The following is a 24,236-nucleotide window of genomic DNA, read 5'->3' on the forward strand; positions in this document are numbered from 1 at the left end:
GAAAGTTGTGGGTTAAAGATGCATGTCAGTAATTTCGACTTGTAGGCTGACATTCCAATATGTTGCTGGAGGTAGCGCTACATTGTCAGAGGTGCCATCCTTCAGATCAGACTTTAAACTGAGACCCTGCCCTGTCTGCCTATTCAGGTGGACATTAAATATCTATTGGTACTATTTGAAAAGAGAAGAAATTTTCTCCTGGTGACCTGGCTAACAACCACCCAAATAAAATTGCTCATTCACTTCACGGCTCTTTTGTGGGACATTACTGTGTGTTAATTAGCTATTGAGTTCACCTACAAAAATGCACAGTCTCTACACTATACAGTCTTTGGAGCTTTGAGACATCCTCCCAAAATGAAAGGATTATTATTAATCTAGTATCTGGATCAAAATGATGAATTATTGTTACAATTGCTTTTCCAATCTGGAAAAAATCTGTCAGAGAGGAATACACTCAATCTACATTTTAATGTAACTATTTTAAATGTGAAATGGTGGAATGTGTTGGTATTTATCTAGTTACTGAAAAGTGGACTTGATCAAATGACACATATCAATTATTTCCTTCTGACATTTCCCTTTGAATCCAGGTTATTTAAAAAACCTGTGCTGCACAATTTTGTTTTGTTTTCACCATGGAAGGGTGAATCACGTTAGTCTACTTAACGACAATTCTGACAAATTAAATGGTGATCTGGGATTTCCTGTTCCTCGTCTTTAGCATTTTGCTCTTTTAATGCAAAAAGCATAGCACAATAGATCTATCTTTTCAGCCCCTAAAGGTCTGCCCAAACTTAAGCTCTTATTGTTAAGTGAATACGTTTCACAAAATGTGTCTTGAAGTTATGCGGTATGGTGTGACTGGTAGCAAAGGCAAGGCACTACAGAGGGTGTACACTTATAAAATTTATTTTATAAAAAACATTTATAAAAATTGGAAATGAACCTGGGGGCAGCTATTATCAAAATCTTGCGTAAGCAGTTTGAAAGATCCTTGAGAGAATGGGCTGTGCAGGAATCTGTTACTGCTAAATTATTTTAAAAAAACGGTTAACATTATCCCCGAATTCTGAATTCTTCCTCAAAGAAAAAGGCATTCACAATTATCGACAAGTTACATTGACGACTGTTATTGCAAAATGGACAGTTCCCCTCTAATCCTTGATACAAATAATTCTATCCTTCTGCTTTGAAGAGGTTCAAATTGTAAATATTTTTGAAAATGTTGAAAACCTCACCACTTATAAGCTCTTTTTTTAATGTATAATAATGAATAATAATATACCTGATCAGTTCCCTTATATTACCAATACTTCCAATGTGCAGTACCTTGCATTGATCTACATTGAATTTTAATAGCCAGTGATCATCCCAGGTGATTTCCTAATCAAGGTCTCTTTGTAGCAACTAATATTTTACAATCTACTATAACTCGGTGTTGTCTGCAAATTTAACAACTTTTCACTGAATCTGCAAATTAAGGTAATTTACATACCGTTTGTGCAGTTTTCTCACGCTCAGATTAATAGCTTGCCGAATTCCTTTCTGAATGGCAGCAAAGTAAGGATACTGAAATAAAGCTTTATCAGTGCAACAAATAGCTAACCTGAAAACCTGTGGCTGGTGAGCTATTATAATAATATAGTAATAATCTTTGCATTTGATATAGTGCTTATTATGTCATCAAGATGTCTCACACCACTTCACAGGGTTTTAATGTAAAGTCTACTGACTAAGCCAGTGGGGCAGCCAATTTTGTGCACAACAATGTCCCACAAACAGCCATTAAGTTAGTGACCACTTTCATTTCTGGGGGGTTATCGTTGGCCAGGACACTAAGAGAAACTCTCTACACTTTACGAATAGTGTCATGGGATCTTTAATAACCATCTGACTGAACAGGCAGATGGGATCTCGGTTTAACATCTCCTGCCAGGATGGTGGAAAGCAAACTTGGTCTTTTTTAGCCTTGCAAACTCTTATGTTTTTATGTTCTCGTCAGTTTAATGGCACCTCAAAAAATGCCGCACATCCCTAACACCGCACTGGAACGTCAGCCTAGATTGGGAGTTCAAAGTCCCAATGTGGGGCTTGAACCAACAATCGTTTGATGAGGGGATAAGAGTGCTACCAACTGAGGCAGGCTGATACATGATTATTATGTGCCATTAAAGACTAAACTGCAGAGAAATACAGAGAAGAGCCTATGCCTAGGATAATAGTGGAACTGTCTTAGGTGGTATAGAATCCGATCTGTGAAATGAGTGTGTTAATGGAGGTTAGGTGACGTTGTTTAACTGATGTAGATACATTAGGAACATTTAAAATGAACTCAAGCAATTAGGAGGAGACACAAATATAACAATGGTTACAGTTCCCCTCAAGAGGCATGCAATCTTGCCCAGCATGTGTTTACTGGAAAAAAAACCCTGCACTGTATAATTTTAAATGGAATAAAGAAGAATCCAAGGTGAATAAAGTGCCTACATTTTTAAACCAGATTCTATTTTAAACAGCAGCATTACTCAGCTCACTAAAATCAAATATAATGTTTTAAGAGGTGAAATACTAAGATTATCTTCAACATTAAACTAGACTAGCAATGGTAACTCACTGACGCTTTGTAGTTTCATACTATGCCTTTGCTGTGTTTAAGTCTGGTTCAGTATTAATTTTGTTGTATTAAAAAAAATACAAAACTTAGTTTATTGTGATTCCAAAATATTTTATTATATTACTGATATTTGGTAGCTAATTTTTAAATTTCCAGCAAAACACAGATGGCAAAGTAATTATTACTTATGTATCCCATTTATTGCTCATTAGTGATTTGCTTGGGCTTGCACAATGAGTACAACAATGAATAGAAGTCTTCATTAAAATATTTCAATAAAGTTAACACTTACTGCAGGAATTTGCATAGCTTTGATAATTTAGTATAACAGCAAACCTCAGTGGAGAAAATTGACACATTTTATAAATGAAGTTATCCAGATTCACAAAATTGAAAAATGTGGTGCTGTTCCACTATTTCTAGTGGTGTGCCAACAGGACAGAGCCCATAGATTTTTCCACAAATGTGAAACAATTCACAAAGCAAGGTCATTACTCACATAGGCAGCACATTAATAATATCAGACCCAGAGATCTCTGGTTATCTAAGCTCGGGCAAAATGAGAGGGTTGAGGAACTGACTCTCTGGATTTAAGATCACATTCTGTTATTTCGGAAGAAATAAAATGAATTGATCATAGTTACTTTTGCAGATTAATCATGGAAGCAGACTTTTACGCTTTGAAACAGCTGAATGGGAATTGGATTGGCTTTTGTGGACGTGAATCATTTAGAATTAATCAGTACACTGATAATAAAGTTATTACCCTTTCTTAATAATAAAACATTTGAAATTTGCATGGATGGTATCTGCTGGAATGGGAATAAGTCAGCTGAAAGGAATTTTAATGAGTTTTTTTTCAAACTTTCGAACGCTAATTGCTTATCGAAGCTTTAGGAGCAAAGCATAATTTAAGGGTCATTGTTAATCAGATTTGGTGAATTTTGCATGTTTAATATTGAGGAAATGGTTTTGCTACATTTGGAAACCACTGAAAATCAATGAATCAAGCTATCTAGTTCTTCGCTCCCCCACCCCTCCACCCCCTCTTTGAGTAGGTACACATGACCACTGTGGTTACAGTAAATGTTCCAACCTTTTTTTTGTGGGAACCATTGAAGGGTTTTGAGATGTCCCTTATTGTGGCAGGGTGCCAGCCCATTTAAACCAGATTTTCGGTCCCCAATCTCATGTTAAGAATTTTTTTAAAAGGTTTTTTACCACGCATTATATGATGGGTCTTGCTATCTCCTCCATTGCTAAAGCAGTCTCAGAGAAGCTTGGATTTCTATTTTGCATCATGTTTATTCTACTTTTAAATGCTTTTAACTCTCTATAAAAGTAATAAAAAAAAAGGTCACTGCTGTTTGTGGGACACTGTGTGCGCAATTGGTTGCCGTGTTTCACCTACAAAATATATAGTCAATTCACTGTACAGTATACTCTGTGAGGGGCTTTGAGATGTCTTGAAGACGTGATAAGGTGCTAAATCAAATGCCAGAATTATTATTATAAAGCCTAAATTAATTCAAGATTTGAATCCTATACCTTAACACCCCTCATTTAAGAATCTTGACAGATAAATATGTACTATGCTATAAATGTATAAACATATATTATATCTTATTGTATCAGGCACAAAATTGTGTGAAAAAAAATTGAAACCTTTAATATTCAAATACATTCATGCAGACGGATGACAAAATAATTTTATATTTCATGAGGACCAATTCTCTGATTTCCACTGGAAGCAATGTACAAAGGAACAATTAAACTAAAACTATCTTTTTGCATTTTTGCATGATGCTTCATCATTAAAGACGGTCTGGTAAAAAATCTGATTATGCAAAACTCATTTACAATAATGATATTTCTTACAAATGCTGAGGGCACTTCAGCTCAGAAGGTGAACGACAAGTCTAAGAAGCACCATTAACAGTTTAGCAATAAACACCACTGCCAAAAACAACTTACATTTATATAACGCCCCTCATGCAGGGTAGCGTCCCAGAGCGCTTGACAGTGGTGAGCACAGCGCCCTGCATGAATCTCATGCAAATTGTGCAAATTGGCTCCCAGTTACACCTACAAAAATATACAGTCACTTTACTTCACAGTGAATACCGTGAAGCTCTTTGAGACATCCTCCAAACTTGAAAGGTGTTATATCAAATGCAAGAATTATTATTTTTAAGACTCTTGAACTATATGATTTTACTTGGGCTTATTCTATGGTCCTAGTTTTGATAATTTGATGGAATAATCCAAGTGAATTGATTTACTTTACACATGGTCTTGTATTTTTTTTGATAGAATCCTTTGAGCATTTAGACACCTCATCAATCATATTTTATTTAGGGGATTTTGTTAGTTCAAGTGGTGCAACATCATAATACATGAGTTAACATGAGATGCTGCTATGCCGCAGAACACAGAAAGACTAATAGTATTCTATGCAGTTACCTATCATATAGTGAAATTCTGTTAATTGAATACTCATTTTAACAGTGAAAATTATTCAATAAAACTATTGATATAACCAGATAAGCATGAGAGCAGATTTATCTCCCAGACCTCTGAATTCTATTCAATAACGTGTTCAGAACACGTGAAGTGTGTAGAGAAATTGCCTTCTATAGTCGAGCAATACACAAGAAACAAGGATAAAGGAGAGAAAAGAACATGTCAAGCTTATTGTTGGCATTCCACAGCTCTAACCTTGGTACATTTTGGGGACATGATGTAAAGAATACCAAAACCTTTATTTAAAGTTTCCATCCTTTTCCAGAGTTGACCACAATGATTTTTTTCTCTGACAAAGAGGCTTACATCACTGAAAGGGATAAATGTCATTACATCTAGGTTCCTTCAGGTCATGTAATTATGATTCAAAATATGATTTGCCATCTTCAAATATTTATAGATCTGCAGTGTACATTGCAAACTAATAATGTCTTCTGAATGGCAGGGCCACGGAGATGAGAAATGGTCTGTGGAGCATCAGTACAAAAGCTCTGATGTTACAACAAAGCAGACAGATGCCAGGCATGCCTTGTGATCGGGAAGGGCTGACTTAGTCACCTGGGCAGCACAGAGATAATTCCAATCTGATTTCTTGAGGCTGGCTACCACTAGTCAAATTGATTGCAGTGAGAGTACACTGTACTTTGCTTATGGATGAGAAGATAACTGGTTTCATTGCAGATCTAGTTCAAACCATGGCAGACTGGAGGTAGGTAATATACCAATAAAATAGTAAACACCCTAGAATGTGACGTTTACTCGGATATTAAATCTAACCCAAAAGCAATGAATATTAGGGTCTCATAACAACTCAGGGAATTAAACCAGTAAATAGCTAAGGTGAATTGGAGTTGAAGTACAGATCAGCCGTAATAATAATAATAATCCTTGCATTTGCTATAGTGCTTTTCACGTCTTCTAGACGTCTCAAAGCACTTCACAGAATAGACTGTAAAGTGAATTGACCGTATATTTGTGGGCGAAACGTGGCAGCCAATTGCGCACAGCAGTGTCCCACAAACAGTCGTGGATTGAAAATGATCAATTTATTATTGTTTTGTTTTGGAGGGATTATTATTAGGCTCTGTGTGGAGTAAGGAAACTTGCCCAAGGTTTCGCCCTTCCTGGAATTGAACCCAGGTCTCTCACTTGCAAGGCAAGTGCTCTACCACTGAGCTACAGGACTCCACGAGTGGCACCTGTGATCTTATAGAATGGTGGAATAGACTCGAGGGGCTAAATGGCCTACTCCTGTTCCTATGTTCCCATGTTCCCCTGAAGATACCAGGATCAATATCCCACTCAGTCTTGAGTTACCTAAACTCAGATGCAGCATTACGAGTGGTGTTATAATTACCATCAGCATCCTGCTTACATGAAACCCAAATAGAAAGAGAAAAAGAATTAAAAAGCCTCTGAAGTGGAAAAATTTGATAAGAGCAGGCGCGGAAATAAATACCATTGAATCTTCCTTATGTTTGTATATAAATGTACCATGTTGAATGACATGGAAGGTCCCAGATTTGATTAGTGTTCTGTCCCTGAGTTGGCCAATCTCAACTGGAATAGCAATGGGAATGCTAATATTGGACTTGAATTCCCAGACCAGTGGAGAGGGGGTGGGGAAATACGGCTGAATGTATAATCTGCTGTGCAGTGTCACTTCATCCCTGTATCTGCCATTGGCACCTGTTAATAGTTTTTTTCATTCAATGTATTTTGAATAAACTCATTCCCAGGTAAAGCTGGTATGATGTTTGACTTGCATTAACCTCCTCACAATTGCAGGTGCTGTACAATTCTTGAAACACATAGTTGTGCACTGTGTACTCTTACATTTGAATAAGACTACACTTTGCACGAAAGCAGCAATTTGTTATTTTAACCATCTTCTGCTGAGTAAACATGACTGCCACAACAAAGTTAACATGTACTTTAAGGGGTTGATTTATCTGTTCAGCGTGACATCTGGTCAATACAACGTCAGCTGTAATAAGTTAAATTTAATTCTAAAGTGCACAACAGGGTCTATCTTATGCTAATCCCTAACATCAGTGATCCTTTTGTTGCATCCCATTAATTGTTAACAAGTAATGAGACAATTGCTAGGGTCAGCAGTTGGCAGGTAATAGACCCCGGAATTGGGGACCAATAAGTTCCAGCAGGAAGGTTAGTTTCAATTGCAAATAACCATTATTATACCACAGTAACCCTAATTAAAACCTAACAGTGCTTCATACGAGTTTTTTTATATATCACCGAACTTCTAATGTTAGATTCTGCATTAGAAAGATGTTGGAGCATGATTTGCTCCACCTTTAAATTGTAGAAGACAGATATGTTACGGTCAGCAGCATGCAAATATGTGAATACCTCAGCCACAGAAAACCTCAATCCCCTGGGCTCAACAGGCCAGTTAATGCACAAAAAATTATAAAACAACATTTTTGTTGGCAGGGTGGAGGGAATTTCCCATCCTACTGACTTTGTAATTTGTTGTGGGGGAGGTGTCAATCAGTTTGCAGTGATTCCCTGAGGAGAAGCGTCAAGAGTGCTGCCACCAGCGTTCCCACTCCTCCTGCCAGCCAGCTGGCTCAGAGCAACATTGCTGGAGCTTTGAAAGCAGATCTTCCACCTGTTCTGCCCATTGCACTCAGTGCCGTGCTCTGAGATGCTAACTTGCGTGAACAACAAAACAACTTGCATTTATATAGAGCCCTTCCCATGAGGTAGCATCCCAGATTGCTTAGGGTGAAGGATGCTATATAAATACAAGTTGTTGTTGTTATTCCACTTGGTGATTGGTCTGACAATTGGTGACCATTGGCCACCATTGGTGGGCGGGCCTTCTGCTACTCTGCCCCCACCCTCTGGAACTCCATCCTGCAGTCCCTCCACCTCTCCCCCTTCCTTGCCTCCTTCAAGATCCATTTCAAGACCCTCCTCTTCGACCATACCTTCAGTCACCCTCCTTCCTCCTGCCCTCCACCCTCCCCGATCCTGACCCCCATCTCTGGTCCAAAACACTGATTGTCCAGCACCTTGGGACATCCTCCCTATACAAATGTAATTGTGTTGTTGTTGAGAAGATCAGAAAAAGGGAGGTGTGGGGGACAAGAAAGTAACTGCAAAAAATATTGATCCATGTCCTGAACTATTACATAGAAAAACCCACCTACCTATTCCTGCTCCATTAAATCACTGAACTGCATCTTTTCCCATCCTGGGTACCAAATGGAGTGAGGTTAGAAAAGTCAGTATCAGCAAAGCACACAGCAGTACTTGTCTGGTATTGATGTTTCCCACTTGAACGCTCACAGAGGGGAATAACATAAGCCGCAAATATCTCCTAACAAGGTAGGAGATTTTCATTAATGGCTTTATTTTACTGTACCGAGAAAAGGGGTGGAGAATGTCTTTATATCGATAGAACCGTTTTCAACAACGACTTTGTCCTTTTAATCAATGCTCTTAGTCATTTTCTGAAACAATATCACTATTTATCTCTTGCTATCGTCCATCATTACTTTTATGCCCAACCGAACATTGTAAGATTTTCAGTGATGTAATCAAGGCAATTAACATGCTTCACAGACTGTTCAGAATGCTTGCTGTAAATCTTGCAGAGAAACTAACCACTTGCAACAGAAACTAACCAAATAAAGGGTAACCTAAGTACTGTGGTTGAAACAAAGGCAAAACGCGGAAATTATTACAATAATTCATTAGTGTAATGCATGAATGTTAGCAAAATGTTTCTCATTGGCGTACATTATGAGCTTGCATATTACAGTGTTAATGTGAATTATCTCTTAGGTAATATGTATAGATAATTGACAAGACACACATTGTAGCAGGTACTTTCACTAATCAAACTGTTACATTGTGAACCATATACCTTTAGATCAGTTTCTTCTCCTGACAAAAATTCCAATGTTTTCTTTATTTGGACTTCAATGTGGCAGACCTGCTGTACTAAATTGAACACAATCAATTTCATTTCTTCGTGGTACACAATCACAGTACGGCTGTATTGTTCTTTGGGGATCTGAACCAACATCCATTTCGAAAAGAGGAAGAAATTAAGTGCATGCACCAAAAATATCCTGGACTTTTTCCTCCGTGAGGGACAAAGTACCTACGGTGGGAACTTTGATTTGTGAAAAAAAAAGTGCTGGTGCATTTTAAAAATACCTAAAATAAAAATGGAAACCCATTGGAAACATATATCTATTAAAAAGCCATGTTAATATTTTGTGTTTAGCCATGAATTTAATTTAGAGTCTCAGCATTTTTCTTTTATTGGTAGCTCTTTTAAAGCTGATTTTTCTCAAAGAAATATTTCAACACTTATTTATCACTGGTTTTAGCTGGGGGCAAAGCAAGATGATTGAGCTAAATCATTAAACTAGAAAGATGTTGCCTAATGCATGAATCACCATAGAGACACACTAAGGTGAAGCCACATGGCTTAAAAGGGGGGAAAATATTTATCTTGGTGCAGAGAGAAAGGGGGAGACAGAGGGAGAGGGGGAGACAGAGAGAGAGAGAGAGAGAGAGAAGGGGGGGAGACCGAGAGAGAGAGAAAGAGAGAGAGGGGGGAGACCGAGAGAGAGAGAGAGTAGTCGCCACCTCTTTGGACAAATTTGATTTACATTGCTTCATAATATGTTCTTGTATTGCAGTTCAATGGAGGGTAGCAATATAGAACAGAATTTGCAACTGAAATTCTGAATAAATAAATCAATATATTGAAGTCTGGCCAACATGAGTAAAATAATTATACAAAATAGAATATAGTCATGTACATGTCAACACATGCTATGTGTTAGATAGCATAAGCCACAAATTCATGCTTTAAGGATGGATGCAAAGCAACACAAGAGAACAGAGCCTTTAGTAAAGGCAGTCAGCTACTTTACTAAATACAGTACACCAAGTATAGAAGATAAGAGAATGAGTAAATCTGGAACTGAAGGTAGAGTATATGATGATATTAGACCTTGTCATTTGCTCCTTAGTTCTCGCCTTTGGCAAAGTTTGAGCTTGTCTCTTTGTATCCTTCTTGAAAGAAATGAGTGCAAGCGATCCCAGGTGTTCTGCGCAGCTCAAAACTAATCATGTATAAGAATGCAAAGACAACAGTAAACATGAACACAATTTGGTGCAAAACAGGCCACAACCCAAATGCTATGGGCAGCCAAGTATGAATGTTGTTTTGCAGATACATTTGGGATTGAGCTAGTTTACGATGATGAATTTTGTTTCTCATGAAGGATTTCCAACGAGTGGCCAATTCAGAATGGTGAGATATATCTGACAGTTAGACAAAATCAGAACTTACTTTCCAAGGAAGCCCTTCAGAACAATTTGTGAAAGATTTGAACCCCAGGCTGCACAACACCTTCAAGGATTACTGCCAAATACAGATGCAGATGGAAGTGATTGGCTGGGTACTAACTTAAGCCCTAAGCCACTGTGCTCATCACAAATTTGATACCATTTGGAGAAATATTCCGTGTAAAATTCAATTCATGAAGTGAAAAAATGCAGAACGGATGAATAGTCTTGAGGAGAAGAATAACTAGGTCTTCTACAATCTTTGTGTTAACATGATCTTTAGCAGACAGAATACCCTTCAAGCATACAACCAAGCCAAGGTTTTGAGATAGGAAATATTTGAAACCAAATTCAACTCCAAAATAATAAAGCTTTAGAATGCAAGTCTACTTCAATGAACAGTGTGAGCATATGAACATCTCGTGATATTAAATGACCAGGTGAAGATTGTGCAAAGATTTATACGTGCAGTACGTGGGCCAATCAAAGAGATACTTCCCAATAAAAATGTGAAAGGCTCTTCAACTTTATGATCTAAGTGGAAGTTGATACTTGAGCAGTATCAAATATAAATAGAAATATATAAATATACCCCCAGCTTGGGTCCGTAACTCTGTCTGTCCAGCTCCTTGGGATGTACTCCTGACATGAAGGGTGCTTTACAAATGTAATTTTGTTGTTGTTGTTGTTGTTGAGCAGAAGAAGAAGAAGACTTCTATGTGCAACCAGCGACAATAATTTGGAAGAAGTTGAAAGTTTGAACATCCAGAGAAGAATCTGGAGCTGGAAAATCCAGTTAAGAAACTCCCTCTGAATTCAATCAGCTATGTATTAGTAGAGAAAGTCCTCGCTTCAGATATAAGGTTGTGGAGCTTGTTTTGTAAGGCTGGGTTTCACACTTGTTGCCCCTAGTACGATGTTTGACCACTCTGGCATCTTCTATTGAAGATTCTTATACCACAGCAAAAGAAGATTGCTGACCCTTGATTTACCTGTCGATAGGGCCTATGACCATCTAGGCAACCCTATACATATATACATACAATCACAAAGACTTACTATGGGTGTAGCCAATAAACGGTTAGGATCACAAGGGTGAAGGCAAAAAGAGGACATATACAGATATAGGGATATATTGGTGTGCGACTTCAAAATAGGGAATTGAAATTCAGATGCAAATCTCTGCCTCACACACACAATGAGATATGAAAGACACAACTTGTTGAAGAGTGTGCAGATAAACGATCAAAAGATGAATTCTGATGTCTGGCATAGCAGTCTGGTCCTCTGATGTATACATTAAATGATTTGACATTCTTCAGCCTACCTGGATACTTAGATTGCTACAGATAAATGAATTCAGACACATTTAGTTGATAGCAATGTATATATGCCATTCGGTCAGAAAGTTGCAGGTTTAAGCCCCGCAATAGGATTTGAGCTGATAATCTATTCTAGGCTGTCACTTCAGTGCCAATCTTCAGAAGAGCCTTTCATCATTCATGCTTCATTTTCATGGTAAGGCTGCTGACCACAGAAGGAGAGAAAATAACTGAAAGGAGACTTTCACTCTCAATAACAAAAAAAAGAGAAGAAGCCTTTTTGGATCACAAACAGGATATTTCTATTCCCTGTTGAGGTGGGCACGAAACAAAGAGAAACGAAAACTCTACACAAGACCAATTATTAAAGAAAAGGTTATATCCAAATTCTAATGAAAAAATTGTTTTACAATAAATATATCAAATGTTTGCTACTGCTGACTGTGAGATGGCTACAGCTGGCAAACAATAAGCTTACCGAGTTGTAAACCCTGTCTTTTGGGTGTGTGGCGGTTTCCATGTGCCAGTGACGGAGAGAATTAAAAATATTCATGGTATTGTTTTCAATTAGAAAAAGCAGCCAGGCTTGATGGTTATTTCATACAGCAATGGTCATGGCAATATGATGCGAAAATTGAGCCATTCAACACCAAAAGCACAGTTTCAATCAAGTAAATGGTTTACCCTAAAGATATAGAGAGTTACCTGAGAGATGATCTGTTAATACCATTCTCAGAATTTGGTGGAGCTTTCAATTCAGTGCTCACTCAAAAATGGTTGCTCGAACATTTGAGGTGGGGAGATGCATTGACATGGGAAGCATAAATCAAGGTTCCCACTCTTAATCACCACTGCTTAAGGATAATTAATCAATTCCAGCAGTATAAAATGGAGCATTAGAGATAGACAACAAGCTTGAGCAATAACACAGAGAATTCTCATCCGCTTTGCAAAACCTAAGCAGTATCTCTGTATAATAAATGACAATTTCAACGTGAGTACACTGATGTCACAGAGACTTCTAAATTAGCAACTTATTAGCTGGATATTCAATAACCCAGGGTAGTAATGTAGTACTGGTATCATATGACTATTAAGACCTTATTTAATAAAAACCAATATGCTGTAAATTGAAGTAAGCCTTATATAGTGCGCACAGTGCTACGCATTGATTTAAAGTGACTTCATCCTGATGAGGGGACTGAAGCTAATAGCAGACAATTTAGAGCAAACTAAGTTACTGCACTTCAGCTGTAAGTACAACTGAAGTATAAATGACTATTTTTATTAGATTTTGTTGTTTAGGTCTGTGGAGTTGAGTATTTATCTGATTAATTACAAGAACCAAAGGCTCATTTATGTTGGTAATTCATTCTAAATAGAGGTTTGCATTTTAATCAAAAGGACTTTTGAACAATACATTGTCTGACATTTATTTCGTACCATATTTAAGACATCCGTGTCTGCATTGTGCAACTGAATTATTATTGATTTAATTTACTTGCCATCAACACAAGACGGTTTGGCTCTGGTTGTCCCGGCTACTTTCCCTGGCAGACAGGAACACTTTACAGTCTGTGATCGTTCCTCAATTCGATTCTTGTTACAGCATCTGTGTGCTGCTATTACTTCACATGTACCTCCATCTGCGGGGGAAAAAGAGAGAAATTACATTGTCTGTCGATCAATACTAAAAATAAAAAAAATTTCTTCCTGTAAAGCAGAAATCAAAGTGTTATTTAACCTAGATTCGAGTGCAATAAAATAAAATACAAAACAAGGGTGATGTTTTTGGAATCCATCAAATCGAGACTTAATTACATTTATTTAGTATATTTGCTAATTCTGCCGTCGATTGACAATAGTTTCAGATTGAGGACTGAGATTTGTTCAAAACCTGATGCAACAAATGGGGAAAGGAATAGTATTACTAAAGAATTTACAGGGACTATGTTGTGCATAAATTCCTGTCTTTGAGTAACATTGAACTCAAGTTATATTTCCAGAGCACTTTTTCATTCTATACAAGCAGATTTTGGTTGTTAAGGTGGACAGGTTTGCATAGAAAGTTTATTTAATTTCACAGTGAAGGCATATCCCTCTGCCTGTTCCACAATAAACTATGATCTTCACCATCATGCCAAGTGCTGAGGTTGAACATAAGGAAATATTCTCTGACTTACTGTCTAAGATACAATTTGTTAACTGATTGTTGGGCAACTGCAACCTTAATCTCCAACCTGTGTGTACTTCTGACATGCAGTTTTGGTTTAACCAAATTTATGGTTTAATCTTCATTTCATTCCAAAGTGTACTTAATACTGAATTCTCTACCCAATCCAAAACAGTATCGGTTTACCTGATGTTCTTTTAGAACATGAAGGGGAGAATGGTTGTGGGTTTCATGCATTAGCAGTGCTGAGAATTCAGATATTGCACTGAAGTTTGCACAGTGAGATTACAGGCAAACATTCTTAAGTTATTTCTCAATGCTCTATCCGTTAACTCTTTTGTGAAGTACATTTGGCCTTCGTTATAAATATATTTAGGAATTTAAGGGAGATTCTAAGCGATTCTAAGCTGTGCTCAATTGGCTGCTGTGTTTTGTCCACAAAATATACAGCCAATTCACTTTGCAATGTATTCAGTGAAGTGCTTTGAGACATCTCGCATAATTGATGAGGCATTATATCAAATGCAAGGATTATTATTATATAAACCTTCAGGATTCTTGAACTAATAAAGATAATATTGCTGAAATTACATATTTAAAAATATATATTTTTTGGCAACACAACATTACTTCATGACTGAAGTACTGCATAAAAAACCTTCAGCGAGCTTAAGGCACGAAAGTAATTTTTTCCCCATGCTTTTTGCTGGATTGATTTCTGTGGCACTTCAGCAGGGTGTACCCACATATCGGCTCTATGGCAACAGAATTTACAGCTGACTTTAACAAGATTTTGATGCACTAAATCAATGAATTCAATATTGACATAATTTCTGCCAGTAGCTCAACACTGTGGGTAACTGCCTGATAGACTGTGGTTAATGCAACAAACCAATGCTTGCAATAAAAGTAGCATTTCACATTAGTGAATAGTCAAGCTGTTTATTTTTCTGGTAGTAACGGTGCTTTTTAAAATATTTGTAGCGTGGAAATATTTTCAAAGCCATCGGAAGTTTATTTTTCTTAATGTTTTAGTTTATTGGCTTTGCCATCTCCAGGTAAGAAACAGGAGTGACAAGTGTTTTTGTCCTCTAGACTATCAATAGAAATAGCTAAAGAGAATAGGTAAAGTTCTGCTTGGAAGAGTGAAAGGTTCAGGCAATCTGACTCAGTTTGGTCTGTCAAATGTACAGTCAAGTTCAATTTAAACGTCTCTTTCTCAAATCTCCAGAAAACAGATTTTGCAAAGGTCACAGTCGGCACTTTATGGATCTAATCATCCACATGAAAACTATATTTTTCTTTTCAAATGTTGTGTCAGGCATGTTGGACCTCTTTTTTTAAAGAGCCCAAAAAAATCTTTCCACTGGAAAAGGGGTACTTTATGAATCGTTGTGCTACTTTCAAAGATAACAGTTCACTATTTGCATAGCTCCACAGCACCAAGTCTAGAAAATTTTGAAACAGTTTTTCTTGTTATTAACAATACTTAGACATTTGATCCTATTAGAAGTCTCTACTTAATTTTGCTAGGACCATAGCTGACATTCAGTTCCTATATATGCCGATTTCCTAGTGAATAATTGCAATGTGCAAAAGAAACAGATTGTTTGCAAGCTTCTTGCTGCTTGTTCAGCTAGGACCATGCAACCTGTTTTGGGTTTTGGTTTGCAGGGTTAACAGGGGCCGAGTGGAAAGAATCCCTGCCCCTCGTGACCAGTCTGCCCTCCAAGACCTGTCAATGAGTCAGGCTGACTGGTCTGTCACCAGCAGTTCCATGGATTTGAAACAAATCCACATAAAACTGGAAATGTGAAACGTTGGGCAAGTTTCCTTACTCCACACACCTCTGTTTACCTAGCAGTAAATAGCAACCCAGTTGTTAGTCGATTGGCGAATCGCTTTTCCGGGGGTAATAATTCCTTCAAAAAATAATAATAATAATAATTTGATCACTCAATCCATGAATCTTCGTGGGAAACTGCTGTGCACAATTTGCTGCCACGTTTTGCCCACAAAATATACAGTCAATACTTCACAGTATGTTCTGTGAAGTGCTTTAAGGCCTCTCGAAGATGTAATAAGGCGCTATATCAAATGCAAGGATTATCATTATTATTGTAATCCAAGCGAGAACATTCATCTACCAATAAAACATTCTTCCTGGAAGAACACATGGCGACATGAAGCAATGCCCACAAATATACAGTCAATTCACTTTACAGCATACACTGTGAAGCGCTTTGAGACGTCTAGAAGATGTGAAAAGCGCTATATCAAAATGCAAGGATTATTATTACTATGCCACAGAAGCTCCCTTGATCGGTTAAACCACTGCCACAAACGGAGAAAGAAGATTTATAAGCAATCTTGCAAATGATAGGAAACAAGAAGAGCACACCAAGCATTTATTTGCAATAGATTGAGAAACAGGGTGGAAAATTAGGAATGATTCATTGGTTAAGATTTGCATTTAAAAATTAGGAACTGAAAATCTCTATCCCAAAGGGCACATCATCAACATTGCTGTTCTTAGTGGCAGGAGAAATTTCTTGCCCTGGATTTTAAAATTAATCACATTTTATACCTTTTTTTTCCCCTGTAGCAACTAAATGCAAAATGACTTGCAGAGTGATACAGAGCGGAGAGCAGGATTTATATTTCCCACTCACAACAGCTCTAACCTGGAGCTGGAGTGAGTTCTGTCTATGCAGAGAACTCTGGTGTCAGTATACTGGTGTCAGTATTATTTTAATCTTATTAAAGAGATGATTGCATGACCTGCTCTTTAATAAGATGACTACTGCCAAATCAAGCTTAACACTGATACAGCATATTAGAAGTAAAATTAGGAGGTGCATTCAATAATAATCAGTGTTAGGATAGAACTTGCCAAGGAACAAGTTGAAAGAGGCTGAGAGTGTTGATTGAGTTAGTTGATTGACTTATCGTTCACAATGTCCAAACAATGGGAGGAAGCAGTCATCAAAACACTAGTTTTCTGGGCTACATTACTAAAATCAGTTGAGGTCAAATTCTCAGAGGTCATGCGGAAGATGTGCAGTGCTCTGTTCAGTCCTTAATAATGATAATAATCCTTGCATTTGATATAGTGCCTTGCCAAGTCTTCGAGATGCCTCAAAGCGCTTCACAGAATATACTGTAAAGTGAATTGACTATATTTTGTGGGCGAAACACGACAGCCAATTGGGCACAGCAGTGTCACACGAGCAGTCGTGGATTGAGTTATCAATTTATTATTATTTTTTAATTGGTCTACTGGAATACGTATCTGGATTACTGCCTAAAATTCTGGTTACAAGAAAGACATCAATCCATGTTCAGTTGAAAATTACTGTAATACGTGACTGATATTCACACAGCACACCGAACAAGTGCAGAGTAAAAATGATTATAATATGCGGGTTTGTGTAACGCTTATGTTCTTTGATCATCATTTTCAGGTCAGTTGAAATATTGAATTTGGAAACACTGCTAATTTTTGAATTTCAAAAGGTATGCATTAAGATCACTTGGCTAATTCCTGAATAAAGGTATTTTGTGGTACAATAGAGACCTCTTATCTGAATCCCTCAATATTAAAATTGTATAGCTTGCCTCTATTGCGGGATACGGTTAATGGAAAAAGGATCAAGTACATATTTTTGATGATAAAAAAAGGGACACATTTAAGAATGAAAGTAGAAAGGTGTAATTAATTCTTCGCTTTTTCAATACTAAGCCGAATCCCATGGACATTGAGGAGTTTAACAATAGAAGCTGCTGAAAGAAAATTTCACGTAAGCCTGATACTGCTTTAGGCAATTCTTGTGGAAGAGATCAATTAGAAATAGCAAGTTGCACAGATCATTACTGAATGTGTAAACATTATAACTCAATGTTTTATACAGCTGATTAAACCTGCATAGGAGTACACCAGAATAAGACATTAGCCCTATCAACTTCTAATAAACTCTGTACAACCAGCTCATTCCATCTTTTAAGGAGGTTAACCATTCAGAAGGTTAGAATGATGAAACCTTTCCCTGTCTTTGAAAGGTAATCAACCAAGTATTTGGGATATTGGTCTAGCAGCATACCTTATCATACACAGGCTTGACTGGTTGCACTCCACAATGTTAACATAGCACAGGCCAGGGACCACACTTGGTGTGTTGCTTGTCTATTTGGCTCTGTCAATAAAGTACAATGCATTCACTCTTTACGCCAATATCAGAAGTTACTTGATTCTATCTCCAAACGTTTCAGAATATATAAATGTGTGAGGATGTTGCAGTAAATTCCATGTTGATGTGACTATTTGGATCTAAAATAACTGTGATATGTTACAGGGCTACTTCGAGCTTTTTTGCTAGTAATCTTGCTTCATATTGTTATTTTTATTTTGCTTATACTGGTGCCACAACTGCTGAAAAGGTCTATTATGAGTCCTATAGGTCAGTGGTTAGAGCACTCGCCTTGCAAGCGAGAGACTTGGGTTTGATTCCTGGCAGGGCGAAACAAAACATTGGGCCAGTTTCCGTACTTCACACGCCTCTGTTTACCCAGCAGTAAGTAGGAACTCGGTTGTTAGTTGATTGGCAGATCGCTTTTGTGGGGGTAATAATTCCTTCAAAAAAATAATAAATTGTTCACTCAATCCACAACTGTTTGTGGGACACTGCTGTGCACAATTGGCTGCTAATGGTCCGCCCACAAAATATTCAGCCAATTCACTTTACAGTATATTCTGTGAGGTGCTTTGAGACATCTCGAAGACGTGATAAACTGCTATATCAAATGCAAGGATTATTGGTAGCCGTTTCCCAGGTCTTCATCGATGCTCCATTTGGTCATTTGCTAGAAAGCAAGTGGTACCATCTGACCAAGTATGTCATCCCTCACTCTGCAAAGAAATGCTGCCGTCTCCTCATAGACAACTCAGATCAGGAAATCAGCGAAAAGAGGGACTGAACCTGAGAACCTCTCACTCAATGACCTTATACATCGGTGTAAAACAGTACCCAAAGCTTTCCTCTAATTCACATTTCAAAAAAACATTCTCCTAATAGCTTTATAACTTATAAAGTGGACTTCTGTCGGGAAGTGGTTAGAGCGCTCGCCTCGCAAGTGAGCGGACCCGGGTTCGATTCCTGGGCAGGGTGAAACCGGAAGCAAGTTTCCTTCCTCCACATGTCTCTTTTTATCTAGCAGTAAGTAGGAACCTGGTCGTTAGTCGCTTTTCCGGGGCTAATAATCCCTTTAAAAAATGTATAATGATTTGTTCACTCAATCCATGGCTGTTTATGGGACACTGCTGTGTGCAATTGGCTGCTGCGCTTCACCCACAAAAATGTACAGTCTATTCACTTTGTAGTATATTCTGTGAAGCACTTTGAGGCGTCACAGCAATATGATAAGGTGCTATATCAATGCAAGGATTATTATAAGGCACCATATTACAAGATGAGGCACAAGTTTATGGAACTGAATTTCTTGAAAGCCTGAAATCCTATTTGGAGCTGGTTTAAATAATGTATAGTTGGACCATCAATGTGTATCATTAGTTATACAGTATGCACCTTTTTGAGTGATATGGTCCTCTGATACATTAATGAGGTTGATGTCCATCTTTAACAATTGTGTTACTCATGCTTTGTGAGTACAGCCAGCAGGCGAACCAGGGGTGATATTATTTCAGTACAAAAGATTAGTAGAATTTATTTGCAATAAGTGAAATTGACTTCTTGCTCCCTAGTGTCAAGCTGCTTATCCCCAGGCAGCAGGAATCACAAAATTCTTTGCTGTGCTTTAATTCAAAAACTTTGTAGGGGTCAACATTCATACCCTTCATACCACGGTTGGATTTATCATGTTGCATAAAAGTATTAATGCCTCTATTCTCTGGTTGCTGGCATGAGCTTTCATTCACTGTTCTCGCTAAACCTCTGACCTAAGTTCTGAAACCTTTAAATTCAATAGGCTTTGAGTCCTACTAACATGCATGATATTGATCCAAATTCATTGAGAAACTGAATTCTTTCTCAAAGATATTTTGTTCGCTGCCAGACAGCTATGTCTTTTTAGATTACTGTCAACCAGACCCACATGAGCTGAAATTTCAAAGTCCCTAGCATTTTAGTAGTGCAAAAATGCCCAGTTTGTTATAATAGGAACGGAGTCAAATAGTTGTCAGCGTACAAGCATTGCGAAATCCAACGGTAACAACGAATTGTGTTAAACATGGCTGAGGCCATTAACTGTGGCTGAGTAGACGAACACGATAACTACAGTTGCTGACATTGAGGCACATTTAATCGCATTTCTTCTCCTGAGTTACACAGAGCATCCTGCAGCAATAGGAATAGCTGTTTATCAAAGTGATAAACAAGTCTTTCATTTCTCCCTGGCTATGTTTCTATTCTCTGAAAGGCTATGGCTTTCTAGAAGTCACTTAATTTTGGCCACCAGGCAGACATTAAGCTATTTTGAACCATCTGTGCCTCAAATGAGCTTCACTTAATGGACCTTCCCTAGGCGGGTCAGTATAATAAATTAATACTTGCATGAATGCATGAGCAAGTATGCATTTCATATAAACACTTAGGCCACATTCTCCATGCAAGGGTTTTTGATGAATGAGAAATCTCCTGTTTCTCTGGCCAATTTGGGCATGCTGGCCAGGCTTATGTTTAATCACAGCAGATGTCAACATTTTTTTGGAAGAAAAGAATGACATCGATTGAGAATGAGCTGAATAGCTCTAAAATTGTTGGTTAAAAAACAACCAATTTCATAAATGGAGGAATTGGTGAATTAAGTGGAGCTTGAGTTCAGCTTCAATATTGTATGAGAATAATTGGCAACATTTGTATCTGTATGTGTATGTGTGTGTGTATTTCATTAGTTATACCACGTGTTTCAACACCTCTTGTTTGCCTGCAGTGTTTAGTAGATCTGACGCAGATTTGCTGTGAAATCTGAGAAAGTAATAAAAACAAAGCCTAATGACTCTGATCATTTCCTTTATACTTAGCACCATTTTGTGCAATTAACACTTGGATTTCAGGTGATAAACAGCTTCAAATGATAACAGACCTCTCCAAATGACAGCATTTTGTACTGACTCGCTATAAGCTACAAATACCTTTTGAATATTGTGTCATTACTGACAAGCCTCTTATATTTGATAGATGCTGTTAATAAATTGTTCTTTTCATTGGTTGTAATAAAGCTAAATCCTTCAGTTACACTATGCTGTCATGGTACTAATGCATAGTAAAAACTATTTTTTCGCGCGCAGAAAATTTATGCATTTTCATATAAATCACTCATCCTGACACATTAGTGTCTTTAAGTGAAGTAAACATAAAAGTTAAGCAGCAAATCATGCACTTTGTGTTTTACTGATTGCCAGTCAATGGTTGAAGTCTGTAGAACGATCCTGGCAATAGCAATTGCAAGATTATTTGCCAAAATTGAAACCTGCTGAATGGCCATTGTGACAAAAAAAAGTCTGTAATAACATTTCTGCTGAGCATCTAATGAGGTGAGTTTTGCCCTTTCTTTCACTGGCAGCAGCAATAACCATCTCTATTTGTTTGCTGATAACCCTACTTGGCATCTTGTTACTGAGCATTATCTTGAGTGCGGGCTTACATTTGTGAGTCTCCACAATGATATTAATACCAGTGGGAAAGAGGCACTGATGAGTCAAATCACTTACTGCTGCATCAGTCCAAGGAAGCTATCATATCAAACAAAAATCAAGCAATGGGCAGGCATTCTTCATTGAAGTGCCCAACCCTCATTTCAACTCTCTAGATACATTACACACTCGAAAAGACAGGCAAGATAAGAGAACTAGATCATATTTCATGCAAGTATGCCTCGCAAATCATTGGAGTTCAGTTTGCTTGTGGATGATTGGAGCATGCCTTCTGGAAAATAAAACAGACAACCAGGCCGAATACAAAAATAAAAGCTTTACAATAAATTCGACTGTGATTCCTCAGACATTGTGAACATTGGGAGTACCGAATGTCCCTTAAAGCATTAAAAACAAACTGTACATCATACAATTAAAGATTAATGTAAGCCCATGACTTGGTTCAATTTAATATGGAGCTCCTATATAAAGCCTGAAGATAATAAACGCACTACAAGAGATATTGAACCTATAATGACTTATACCTATGCAGAAATTACAAATCATCCAGGTTAATCAATAACATTTATCAGTTTGAGTATCATTCCTTCCAGCAAATGTATCAAACTAATCAGTTTATCTCTCAACTAATAAAGATTATTAAATAAAGATTAGCATGATTTACATTGAATAAGATTAGCTTTTATTGGCATCAGCACTTGACATCGCTGTGCGGGTCACAGTCTAGAAACCAATTTTTAAAGTAGATACTTAGAAACATCTTAAAACGCTAGGATAATGCATATTTGAAAATATATTTCCTGTACTATACACCCCAAGTTATTTTATGGAACTTGAATAACTGTGAGGCATGATGGCAAGTTAAAAGTTTTCATAAACTGTTCAATAAATATTGAGGGTTTGTCATAAAAATAAAACAAAATGCACTGGAAAATATTTATGAATGCAAAGATTCAATGCAACTCCAGCGGATGTGGGCCATGTAGGGGACTCCATTGTTTTTACAATGGCAAACAGACTAGCAAAGATTAATGATTTTTTCCATTGACTTTTACATCTATTTATATAGCAATTTTAGAAAGGTTTCCATAAAACCATATTCACACATTCAGTAAAATTGTAAGCAAACTTGCATTGTGTCATACACATTTCTAGTGCAAGTTCTTACCATCCAAAATTATATCACATTTATTAAATTTATTGTTTTTCAGTTTGCAAATGTGAAACTTATGACTGGGGTGGGGGGCAAATAATGAAGTTGTTTCATATTCAGTGATAAAATAGTTGTGAACGCTATACAATTCTAATCTTCCTGATGGAACTTTCTATCCAACCTTACGTCTACATCTACATTATTTATCCTGGACTAGTTGTTTTCTTTCACATGATATTTGGATAGTCTCAACATTTTAGTGCATTTCGTTTTGCATACTAAAAATTACACCTTCTTTTCCATAAAGCTCTAAAGAATGGAATTGAAAACATTCACATGACTTTGTGGTTATCAATTATACAAGTAAGAAAGCATTGCATATAAACATAATGGAGTGACTCAGAGTAACCTACTGGAACACTGAACCCTCTCAACAATAAATTGTCATCCTTTAGAAATGATTGTTTTAAAATGACTTTAAATACATAAATATCTTGGACTTGGGTATAGAGAGCAACATTTTAAAGTTTGCAGAGGAAACAAAACTTGGAAATCCAGTGAACAGTGAGAAGTGATCAAAATTATGAGAGGGGTTTGATAGAATACATAGTGAGAAACTGTTTCCACTGGCTGGTGGGTTGGTAACCAGGGGACATTGATTCAAGATTAATGGCAAAAGAATCAGAGGGGAGATAGGAGACGTTTTTTACGCAAAGAATTGTTACGATCTGGAATGCACAGCGTGAAAGGTGGTGGAAACAACAAATTACACTTGTGTAGCGCTCTTCAAGTTGGAAAGACATCCCAGGGCGCTGGACAATCATGGGTTTTGGGCCCTGAACCGATTCAATAACAACTTTCAAAAGGAATTGGATAGGTACTTGAAGAGGAAAAATTTGCAAGGATATGGGAAAGAGCGGGGGAGTGGAACTGATTGGGTAGCTTTTCTAAAGAGCCGGCACAGACACGATGGGCCAAATGGCCTCCTTTTGTGCTGTAATATTCTATGATTCTATGATTTTAAAAGCTATTTTGAGATGAGAAATTCTGTGCTCAGAATTTCATAACACTATTTCCACACAGTCCTGCCTAACACTTTGCAGTTCTGTAGTTGGCAAAATGCGGCAAGATTCCTAGAGGCAGCACAAATTGTATTGTATCACTATCATTAACAGGAGCAATGCAATTCATATGCACATGGTATAAATATAGTGGTTCAACTGCACCATTTCACTGGCTGATGTTAAAATGCTATTAATGTGCCAATCTCACGAGTCTTTAGACTTTAATTTTCTTCTATACCAAACGGCATAAATTTTTCTACATCGGAGCCTTAAGTGGCATATCCAGTGAAGAAAAATGAATCAATTCCTCGTCATCTTTATTCTCTGCACAATCTGTAGGTGAAATTCTGTGAATACTGCAAGATTACGAATTAT

General features: G+C 37.3%; 1 protein-coding gene across 3 annotated transcripts in view; it reads right to left on the reverse strand.

Moving 5' to 3' along the window:
• tafa1 (TAFA chemokine like family member 1) overlaps positions 1-24,236 on the reverse strand; it is a 167,513-nt gene that overhangs the window by 26,801 nt on the left and 116,476 nt on the right. For all 3 annotated transcript variants that reach the window (XM_042339637.1, XM_042339635.1, XM_042339636.1), the window contains exon 3: positions 13,308-13,448. In XM_042339637.1, coding sequence (XP_042195571.1) covers positions 13,308-13,448 — 141 coding nt within the window. The remainder of the gene's footprint in view (positions 1-13,307; positions 13,449-24,236) is intronic.

This window comes from Callorhinchus milii, unplaced genomic scaffold, assembly GCF_018977255.1.
Source record: "Callorhinchus milii isolate IMCB2004 unplaced genomic scaffold, IMCB_Cmil_1.0 Scaffold12, whole genome shotgun sequence".
NCBI classification, from domain to species: domain Eukaryota; kingdom Metazoa; phylum Chordata; class Chondrichthyes; order Chimaeriformes; family Callorhinchidae; genus Callorhinchus; species Callorhinchus milii.